At 38.4% G+C, this 11,471-nt stretch overlaps 1 protein-coding gene across 1 annotated transcript in view; it reads left to right on the top strand.

Annotated features, from left to right (window-relative positions):
* The window catches only part of TRHDE (thyrotropin-releasing hormone degrading enzyme), a 223,010-nt gene that overhangs the window by 139,429 nt on the left and 72,110 nt on the right, over positions 1-11,471 (top strand). Inside the window, exons 7-8 of the mRNA XM_009327544.1 lie at positions 7,439-7,504; positions 9,573-9,760. Coding sequence (XP_009325819.1) covers positions 7,439-7,504; positions 9,573-9,760 — 254 coding nt within the window. The remainder of the gene's footprint in view (positions 1-7,438; positions 7,505-9,572; positions 9,761-11,471) is intronic.

Below are 11,471 nucleotides of genomic sequence, written 5' to 3'. Positions count from 1 at the left end.
CTGTTGTGTGTGAAAAAAAATCTAAATATACCTTTTGAAAATAAAGGGCTGGAATTTCAGCTGGTGTACATTGATGGGATTCCACCGATTTCCTTCCCTAGGATTTTATGCATTGTCTGAGATAGTAGCCCAAAGAGAAGGCAAACCGCAGCTGAAGGGAATACTTGCAAGATGCCTCTGAAGTATGTTGCACACCTCTCGGGCTTTTTTTAACTTCTTTTTACCTATTTGTCAGCTTGAATCTAGAAGTTAGCTAAGAAGTTCCTGATAGTGGACATTTTAAACACTGCTTTCCTGTGGTACCACAGTAGGATTATTGGGAACATTGAAACTGTTACTTGCTCTTAAGAATTTTTAATTGCTTAATGCAGCTAATGGTAAAACTACAGGCTGGATAAATTAGCAATTGAAAAAGTGTGATTGTATATGGAACAGATAAAATAGTTCTTTTGTGTTATTATATAAGGAAAAAGGCAAAAAAGATTCGGAAAAGATTAAAAAAACAAAAACAACCCCAGTCCTATCTGCCAGGCCTGGACGTCTTACAGGGACACCACTTTCAGAAAATGAAGAGACAGATAGAATTACTAATCACATAAAATATGTTTAGCCAATAGCTTTCTATGTGGAAGCGATTCAACAGGTAGCTCCACTGATATGTGTAGAATTATTAGAAATGAGGAGAAAAAAAGGTTATCCTTAGCAGCTATATTATTTGATTGTTCAAAGTGGTGTAAAATTCTAATTCAGAGTTTTATTTTTAATGCCAAGTAAACAAGGTTTAAGCTGTGTTTACACAGGGACACACAAAATTTCATTCAAAGTAGCTGAAGGTGTGAATTGTAATTGGATTAGTTAAACCTCATTGTAGCCCCATGTGGCCACTTTCAAAACTGAAGTTAACTGTTAATTCATTTACTCTAATTCATGATAGTGTTTTCATTGTGACTTGAAGTCACTGTCTACTTCAGTTCTGAATGACAATGTCCATACATAGGGTTTAATGAAGGTTAACTAATTCACTGTAAAAATGAGCTTATTGATGAGGAATGATACCATCAACCATTAGTTGAACATTTGAAAAGAACATTTGAGCATTGCTTTTAGAGAAATGCACTTCAAAATAAGCTTTTTGTTTCCCTTAAATGTGAGACATTGATAATCTTTCTTTTAACTGTCTTCTGAAATCACCGCTGCATTTCTTTCTGTCTGGTCTCTTTCCTAATGCTCAGCGCATACTTGGACAGGACAGTGGCTTAGGAAACCATCCTTTTGTTATCCTCAATGCTATCTCCACCTGCTCATTCCCATCCATGCATGGCCACCCAGTGCCACTTCATTTGTACCAGTGGAAGAGTTTGGAGTCCTTTTTGTTAAACTTGATCAAGGAAGGAAGGGTGTCCTTGGTGCAGAATGATAGATTTACTTCCTATACAGGCCATTTCAGAGGTCTAGTTTGCAAAGTAGCCTCACAAACGGGGGTGGGGACAAGGAGGAGCAGAAGTTGTGGAAAGTACTTAGTCTGGCTGTACCACCAAAGTGTCATCAAACTGTAGCTCAGGGGAGATACAGGAATGCATTTGATGCTGTGTCTGTATATAAAACAGATGTGATAATTTTAGTACTAGGTGGGGACTATCTACACTGCAGGCATGGCCTTACACTCCTTATGTGCTTGCTGTTTCAATATCATTTTGATGCTGTTTTTTGTTATTGTAGGTTGAAATGCTTTTTTAGTTAGTTTAATTCTTGGCTTGTTGGCAAGTGAGTAACTTCATTTTTTGTTGGAGGAACACATTTTAATGCAATAGTAGATTAAAGTATGGGAAGGATATCAACATTTTTGATCCTCTGGTAGAACTCACTCATGAAAGTTAAAGTATATTCCATGACTCTAGTGTATTCTGTAGGTTGACAGTTTCTGACAAGACTGCCTGGAAGCAGTTTTGGGCACTCTTAGTAAAACTGATATAGAAGGCGAAGAAGTTGCTTGACTTGCTTGACCTGGAAAAATCTGTTTCCAAGGTTTTTCTTAGCTGGCTTTGCAGTACTGCTTTGATAAGTGGTCTGATCACAGCTGTTCTTTCAATTTAGAGCTAGCTCTGCAGCTTGACTCACTGGTACAAATTAATTCCGACACAAATAGAGTTAACCCCCATCTAATTCGCTGTATACAATGTTTACCATGACCAATAAGGTGAATTTACCTACTCCTTATTTGGTACTCTACCGCTTGTCTGACTGCCCAGCCGGGAGGGTGATCACTTCTTTTCCTTAAGGCTCTTTCTCAAGGGTTAGTCTGTTGTACAACTGAAAAATACTGCAAACGTAGTTGGCTATTTTAGCTTTTCTATTCAGTAGTCTTCCTTTTTATGCAAATCTGCACTTCTTTGTAGCTTACTGGTAGTGCTTTACCACTGGTTCTCACTCCCTCTTGTTTGTCACTCACCATTGCAAACATACACAGTACCTTCCTGCCTCTAACCCTTGCCCCAGCTTTTTTATTTGAATGTTAGGCAATGTCAAGATAATACGTGATAGCAGTTTTGATGTTAGAGCTGTGAAGGAAATGGGTAAAAAAGGTGGCATAGTCAGTGGGTCAGCATCTGTCAGATGGTGTCTGGTGGCTTAAGGTTAAGTATACAAATTTCTGGGAAGACACACTGGATTTGATAGCTGGAGCCTTAGAGCCTGATTTCCACCTAAACTAAATGTTTTTAGTAGTAGCTCTAAATCTTCGGTGAGATACAGCAGTCATGTATAAAACTGTTCAACAAGAACATATTGTAAGCTGAAGGGAGGAGGATGTGCACCCAGGAGTAGGAATGAAATACAGAAGAGGGAGGTAGAGGCAAGACTGCTGTTTCCTGAGCCCGGAGAAATGAGGGCATTCAGAGGAATGTAGCCACAAGAATTTGATGCCAAAATATTTTGCTACTTTTTCCTCACTCATATAGTAGAATTTCCCAGTTATCTTTAGGAGAAGAAGTAAGTTATTCAATGTTAATCTGTTTCAGATCTCAGCACCACTCATATAAGTCGGGAGCTGTTCCTTCAGCCAACCAATCAACTTCATACAGATGATAAACTGAGAAAGGAGTTTGGTCCTAGAATTATGTTTCAGTTCCTGGTTATACATCTGAAGTCTCCCCTGAAAGTAAGATATATGTTTGGAGACTTATTCCCCCTTTACACTTGTTTAACCTCTTTGCATTTATCAGTCACTACCTTTTATTAGTTGTGAGCATTATCATGCCTGGATGGTGGGGTAGTTCATTTTTTCGAAACCAATCCCTAGCTCAATCTCTAGCAGTACTGAGAGAACTAAGATTGCAAAGGGATAAAAGACTTTTTCCCTTTAAATAGTCTCTTTTTCTTAAAGAGTCTAATACAATAAAAGGTCTGCAAGCTTAATCAATACAGCATTACTAAAAACATCTTTCAAAATCCTTTAGCACTTTTCACTGTACTCCTATTTCTACTACTGTTCAAGCTATCTGCTTCAGTATTCAAGTAATAAAATAATTTCAAAAGTATCGAGCCTTTTAATTTTTTTTGGGGGGATTAAGATTACTATTTGACAAAACATTATATTATAGTCTAAATCTGTTGGGATTTTTTCCAAGATCTTAGGTTTTGGTTGTGCAGTAATTGGACTTTCTTTTCATGGTGTGACAGATTCTGGATTTTTTTTATTTATTTGATTTTAAAAACTACTAAAACACATGTCAGAAAACCACATTGATTATTTTTTTTTATTGATAGAGGTGAAGGGATTATATTCTGTTATTCTTTCTGGCAAAGAGTGGCTTCATGTTTTAATGACAAGATGTTAAGAAGATTATTACAAGAGGATGCTTGCTGAAAATGTAAAACCAAATGATAATTTTTGTGTGTGCGTTTGATTAATTTTAATGTTGATTGACACTGCACTAGGGTCTGTGGACTCTCTTTCTACTTTCCCCATGACAAATAAAAAGTTTAAAGGCGGCATTACAGTGGAGAAGAAAGGGGGAGTTGTAGAAGAGCGCTCTTGAGTTTTGGGTTGTTAAAGAGGTTTTTATGCCATCTTTTCTCCTCACACATACCATAGGGTTATAGCTGAAAGTTAGGAAGGTGGCTGAAGCATATCTTCATGCTCCAGCATGCTCCAGTTGATGGAACAGCTTTTGCAGGTGATAGACTTGTAGGTTTATGATGGGAAGCAGCCTTGCAGCCAGATGGTTCTGGGCATATGTGTTTATGAGAAAGTGGCTCTAAGTCACTTTACCTCCTTTGGAGCTGTGCTGAGCGCAGCTTAGGTTCAGGCAGCTCTGTTTTCAGTGTCATCCTCCTTTTCTGTTCTGTGGCTTGCATTTCTCTTCTGTTTGCTTTGGTTATTTTCTATTCAGTGTAAAGGTGAAGGAGTGGCTAATACTCCTGCCCTGGAGAATTACAGTGAATGAGAACATGTCTTCTGCCCCTTTGCAAGCTACTTAAGACTTAGATATGGGTCCCCAGGAGGAAAAATGGATTATATTCCTGCTTGTTCCATCCTAAGAACAGACAAGCAGGGTATGTATAGATCTTTGGCTCCTATTTTAATACTTCCTGGGATGTATTTGATGCTGATATGTATAAGCCTTTTCTCTTCCTTTTTAAGTTGAGTGCCTGTCCATGAAAGATACTTCAAGAGAGGTTGAGAATTTGGTAATGAAAGTTCAGGCTGGGTCATGGTAACCCTAGCTAGAACAGCTTGGAGGGTGGTAACAAAATGTAACTTTGCAGCATAGCTGGGAGCGGTTTAACCTGGTGGTGGTCTCAGTATAAAACCAAGCTCTGGTATGTGGACACATATGATACGGATCTGTAAAAGCATGAATGGCTTGGGGAGAATGAAGTAGGGAACAGTAATGCACTGTGTCTTCTAGTGCCAGAACTAGGGAGCAGCAGATGAAACCAGCAGACGGGCAGATGTTTGAAACAGGTATCTTCACACAACAGATCACTGAACTGGGAAATGCTTTTTTATAAGGTGTTGCAAATGCTGAACATTTATATGGGTTCAGAAAGCAACTGGCCAAGTTCATAGAAGATAACTATTAAATGCAAAGATACTAATCTGCTCAGGATCCCTTGTGCCATGAAGTGCTGGGTGCTGGGAGAGCATACTGGGGAAGTATCACTGTATGCTTGTCCTGTTTTATACCCCTTCTGGGTGTCTGCTACTGGTTATTGTTGAAAACAGGATACTGATATATGAGGACGTTTAATGGGACCTGGTTCAGTAACCTTTTGCTCTTGTGCCTGTAAAAAATGCACTCAGATTTTGGATTGCAATGTAGATTTACTATTGGAAGCATATTTTGATGCACACTGTCATTTAGGACTGCTTTTTGTGTAGCATGCATTCGATAACACTCCTAGTTGGATGCTATGTATATGGTCTCAATGCAGCTTTCACGAAATAATGGAAAAATGGGTGATCAAGTTGTATGGTGCCAGGACTGTACTTGCATGTTGTGTTTATCATTGTATTTTCTTATTTCATTGTAAATGTTAGGATACCTTTTGTTTTTCTTTGTGTGATAAACATGTTAGATTGGAGGATGATAAATTTTTAACTGAGTGACGAGCCACATCTAAACCTCCCAATTTGTGTATTAGGAGAAAAAACAAAAGAAAAGGGCAGAAGCATTTCACCTCTTTGCAGTCTTTCTGAATGCAAAATGTAGAAGTCAAATTTAATGTCTAATGGTAGATTGGTAAACAGGATTATTGCCTGGATGGAGTAAATCCTCAAGTGTTCCACCCATTTTATTTTGCTGTATAACAATTCTGAAAGCAACTCTCAGAAGGACCAATACATGGAGCATTTTCTAGTACCGCTTAGAATGCACATGTATATTTGTTGTTATTTATTTACCTCATCCCACTTTTGTTTATTCCTATTTTAGCTTTTTAATTTGCAATTCAACTTCTTTAGCTTTGAAAGCTATTGAATATTTCACTGTGCCTTAAATGATTCTGTATTTTTAGACAAAATGGTAGCACAGTGTGCTATAGATGCAGCCTATATAATATTGTCTTTTTTCCAAGTTAGTCTCATGACATTGTTAAAACTCGGCACTGCATTTACAGAGTCAGTGTTCTCATTTAGCCTTCCTAGCCTGTGATTAAATGGGAGTTGCTGCTTGTTGTACTATGGGTTGGCTGACAAAAGCTAAATCTGTCACAGGTGCTACAATTTGTGTATCAGAAAATTTGCTTTCCAAATACCAATTATTCCCAAAGTATCTTACTTCACACAAAGCACAGATAACAGAGTCAGCAAATTTGTCCCAGTTTTATCATTGTGCTGTAAATTAGGGTTTGTCTCCTACCATTGTGTAAAGTGAAGATGGTAGAAATTCAAATGCAGGAGAAGCCATTGATTTTACAACCTCTGATGTGTTTTTTCACTTAATTCTTCCAATCAAAATGCTTGAAATGTATGTTATTCAAATAATCATTGCTGAATTTCACTTCTGTAATTGAATGAGCTGTTGTCTAGGGTCACAGGATGGTGGGAAACTAACAGTGTTGTCTCTCCAGATGTCGTTAAAAATTGGAAGCGTTTTGTGCCTCAAAGCCCCAGACCTAACCTGGTCATATGCTTAAACTATTAATTTGGGAAGTTAATTTAATATGACGGTAGCTTATCAGGAATTATCTTTCTGGTTGCTATGGGAGAAGAATGGACCCTAAGTCATTGAAACTGCGGCTGAATAAGTGAAAGCATTCAGTTTATAACCTCCTCAGACTCTGAGTCACGTATGTCGTGAAAACACCCATGTAGGTACCTGTGCACAAGCACAGAGTTGAGTTCCCGTCACCCCTCTTCCACCGCTACCTGTTGTGGAGAGCCTTTGTGATAACCTGTTACCGCCCCAGTTGCCAGTATGATGTATTTTGACATTGAAATGCCAGGATCTCCCTAGATAAGAGTTTGTAGTTCAGGTAGGCTATTGCTCAGTTAAATCTTTTGTAACAATTCTAGCTGTCACTCGAGTGAGCAAATTTGTGACACTAGCGGCAGAATGACCTGCTAAAATAGCAACTGGAACTGTGTTTCAGCAGCTTCTCCTTTCATTGCCGAGAACTACCTAGGAATCCCTTCTGAGATTAGACAAGTATTTTAAATGTATATTCAAAATATTTAGCTTATAGAGTGACTTACACAGAAAAAGAATAGAGCATTGAATGCTCTAAATGAAACTTCTAGCAACAATTTTTGCATTGTAAACTAGCCTAAGAAACTGTTTATTTACTTCCTTAGGATGAACATATTGTATATTTCTAGATTTCTGACAAATGCAAACATTGATGTGATTTAACTTCTAATAGCAGTGATTCACAGCTCTTGTTGTTTGGCTTGTGTATAGTAATACTGATTTGTATTTTTATTTCATTTCTGTAGGACTATTTAACCATTCACAAGTATGGCAATGCAGCCAGAAATGATCTCTGGAACACATTGTCAAAGGTAAAACGCTTTAATCTATTGCACTGAGGGAGAAGCAGGAATTTACTGTGTTATTTTTCTTGGTGAGGTTAGGAGTGAATAGTGCATAATGAGATCTTCAGACCCCAGAGCAAATATAAAAATTGATGCAAAGAAATTCCATTTGAATTAACCTAGTGGCAACATTAAAATATGTTTTTTGCAGCATTTCTCTTCTTTGTTATGTTAGAATATGTTTCCTTGTTTGTGCTATGTCACTGATGTGCAGTAAAAGATAATTTCATGGAATCTGCTATCTTTGACTTTAGTGGCAGCACGCTGAGGCCCGTAAGCTGGAAAGCACATGAAAGTGCTGAGCTTTGGCATTTATATCAGGTGTGTTTGCGATTTTGTATGGAGTTACGATTTGTGTGAAGGACAAAACTATTAAAGCTTTAAAGTTTGGTGTAAACAGATAACTATTCACTGTAACATTTGGCATGCTGTAGAGACTTATAGTTGCTATGTCCAAGCTCGTCTTGAGTTTCTAGAGCCTGGTCCAGGTATCTATAAGGGCAGAGTTTAATTTTTGTAAAGTGAGCCAAGCATGCCTGAATTTCTCACCTACAGAGCTCGTCCGGGCACTCCAGAATAAAGACAGAGTGCAAGCCAATGTAGAGTACAGTCAGGGAGTTTGGGCACAAGTACCAACTCAAGCCATGTGTAAACATGGTAATCTAATTGTAACTATTGACGCCAAAGCTGGGATTCAGCTGGAGGTCAAGACATCTGCATTTATCTAGACAAGCAGGTATATACATGTAAGCTAGGTGTCCAAGCTCCACTTGTTGTCAGTGAGGGCTGGAGTCAGTTGCCTGTTCATAGACATCTAACAACGTTTACCTTAATTTGTCCTACCTGGCTTCCAGGTACCCTTCTGGAGTGGCAGGTCAAGGTCAAATGACATTAGCCACCTATATGTGGGCAACTGAACTGAGTCCTATGTCTGTACTGACTGTTAATGAGAGTTGAGACGTGTAACATACAGGCAGGCTCTGACTATGTCTTAATGTCTCTATGTCTTAATCTGAACTTGAATGCCACTGCAAAAGTCTTTCTTGCTTCTCACCTGGTGTCTTCCTCTGTTAAAGCCTTTAGGACAGTTCTCGGTGATGGGAGGTCAGAGGGATGAATGTAATCTTGAGAGAACAACAGAACCCACAGCTAATAAAATAGAACAAAAATGAGACTGTATTCTGTTCCATAACCACTACAGCTATGCTGTGTGCTCAAATCTATTGTTAAGGCTAATAATTCCGTTTGTGTCACCTGTAAGCACGTTTGTTGCCAGCCGCTTAGTTCCTAATGCATTGCAATTGCAGCTTCAGTTCTGAAGACTTCTTGCTGGGTTCTGCTTGTATTCATCAGAGGTTGCTCAGTCTGTGATCTAGGACTGTTCGGCAGCTAGGGACATGTCTGTCGCTGAAGAACAAATGATGCCTTTGACATACGGTATCAAATATGAACACATTAATCCTCCATGTGTTATGACAGGTACAGTTTATGAAGGAGCTGGCGATATCTTTGTATACATGGCCTCAGTTTGGACATGAGGGACAGTATTTTCAAATAACTAGTAATTTGATTTTCATAACAGAGAAGCTCTGTACTTTTAGAAATCAGGCCCTTTGAATATGCCTTATTGTAGATACCCTAGATCAACTAACACTGAGTTTTTTTTAACCTTAGCTGGTCAAGAATATGTTTTGGAGACAGCCACCCAGTATTTCTGTGGCTCTTGTTAAAACCCTGTAAAGCAGGTTGTTTCTTCTGTTACAGCAAAAGTGGATGAATGATGTGGGAAACATGACTTTCTGGCTGTCACTCTCCTCTCTGGCAAGATTGCTCAATGTTTATTTTTAAGATATGCAGAGACTGTTGATTAAATTCTGTAGTGTGTGTGCACTTGGTGTAAATGTGTGTGCGTGCATGCGTGATGGTTATTTAAACCTCTAAAACTAATTATGGTCTCTAGGACAAAAAAAAAGAGTTTTGTATGTTGGATGATGGTATTGCTTCAACATATTGAAACTTTTCTTTTTTCTTGAAGGCTTTAAAAAGGGTTGGAAAATCTGTAAATATCCAAGAAGTAATGGATCAGTGGACACTACAGATGGGTTATCCTGTTATCACTATCTTGGGAAATGAAACTACGGACAATGTCATAGTGATCTCCCAAGCGCGTTTTGTTTATGATAGTGATGCTAAACCCAAGGATCCTGCCCTTGGAGACAACAGGTACTTGCATTTCTCAATATCTTTCAAGAGGCTGTAGGTTTTTAAGTAAGTGCTTCATGTGTGTATTTTTATGAAGATGGCTTTTTAGAAATCTCTGAGCTTTGCTTGGTATCAATAGCATGTGGTGGCCATTCCATTTGAACTGTAGTAAAGATGATGGTAGTTAAAAGAATTGAAAAAATCGTTAGAGTAATAGAACAAGAAGATAAAACTTGTAATGTGCCCATTTTCATCCTGACAGTTCTCTCCGTGACTACGTCTTACGTCACACATCTGTTTCCTCTCCTTTTCTTTTGATTTTGTCGCACTCCATGAAGTAATTTGGAATGTGGTTGGAAAGTCTGATACTTCTTTTTAAGTAATTCTTTAGAGTGGACCTCTCCATGCTCATACATCAAGTAGGCAGATGTAACTGTGTGTCGGGTATATACCTCGCTTGACTTGGGAAGCAGTCAAGAGCTGAACTGGGCCTCTCTACAAGGCAGGGGGTTCCAGCTGTTCCAATTTTGAAGCCAGCTGAACTGGTCCTATGGAGATCATTACATTCGCTGAAATCAGCAGGCACTTAGCATCTCTGCCCCTACCCTTTTTCCACTTACTTTTCCTTCCTGCTCCCAGCTGCCTCCACGCACTTCCTTCATCCCAGAGACAAGTTGACATTCCTGGCTGATGCTGGGGAATCCTCATCTTACTGTTTAAAGCAGTTTTGGCATGATATTTTAAGGCCAAGGATATAGAGCAGATGCCAGAGATTTACAATTTAGCCTTAGAAGCTTCTGTGTTCACCTTTTCATACTCAGTGGGAAAGAGGGCATGCTCTCAACCTTGAGTACTCTGTGCTTGTCCAGTAGATTTAAACCATTAAAAAGTAAAATTTAATACCAAATTTTGCTTGACATGTCTGGAGCTTATAGAATATTCCTATTGAGGAAGGCCTAAAAATATAGTTATGTTTATTGGGAAATGTTTAGAAGTGTGTTATCCTTTTTTAGAACATGAATATTATGGAACTCAGACATGACACAGAGTAAATTGTTGTTTTTCTGGCTATATTGGAACAACCTAGCAGGGTATTAAGCATCTGTTTAAGTTCTGGGCTGAAACTAGTTCCTTTGTGAAAAAGAAATAAAACAAGCTAATGTGGACTGTTGGAAGTGTTCATGATTCACAGTTCAGTGCAGCGTGAGAGTGATTCTCTCTTATTCACTTGAAAATTTCTTTTGTGCAAATGTATATATGCCTAATGTAATGTGAGTGGATTTTACTACTCAGAAAAACAGAGATTATTAGTTTTTTGATTGATTAAAACGGAGATGTTAAGCCTTTCAAGTATTGTAGAGACTTTCTTAAATAGATTTGCTAGGTGCTCAGTATTGCTGTAATTCATGAGTAAAGACTACTGGGTGCGTAAATGTTTTGTAAGGTGGAACATCAGGGGTGAGAATAAGACAGTTTTATTTTCATGTGACATTAATTCAGAATTCAAACCATATCTTGAGGTACGTGGAAGGGTAGTGTTCTGCACCAATAGGGCAAGTTATGCTGAATTTCTTAGGAGATTTTGTCTACATATTTTATCAAAATTATAATTTCTAAACAAGGGAAGTAAGATTTAGTGCTATAGGCAGCACCAAAAAAGATATCAGCATGGGCCCTGCCGGGAATTTACTGTCCTAACAGGCAATACAATACATAATATATGTATCTCCTG

This window comes from Pygoscelis adeliae, unplaced genomic scaffold, assembly GCF_000699105.1.
Source record: "Pygoscelis adeliae isolate BGI_AS28 unplaced genomic scaffold, ASM69910v1 Scaffold113, whole genome shotgun sequence".
Taxonomy (NCBI): domain Eukaryota; kingdom Metazoa; phylum Chordata; class Aves; order Sphenisciformes; family Spheniscidae; genus Pygoscelis; species Pygoscelis adeliae.
The sequence above is the reverse complement of the archived record's forward strand: the minus strand, read 5'-3'. Positions and strand labels throughout refer to the sequence as shown.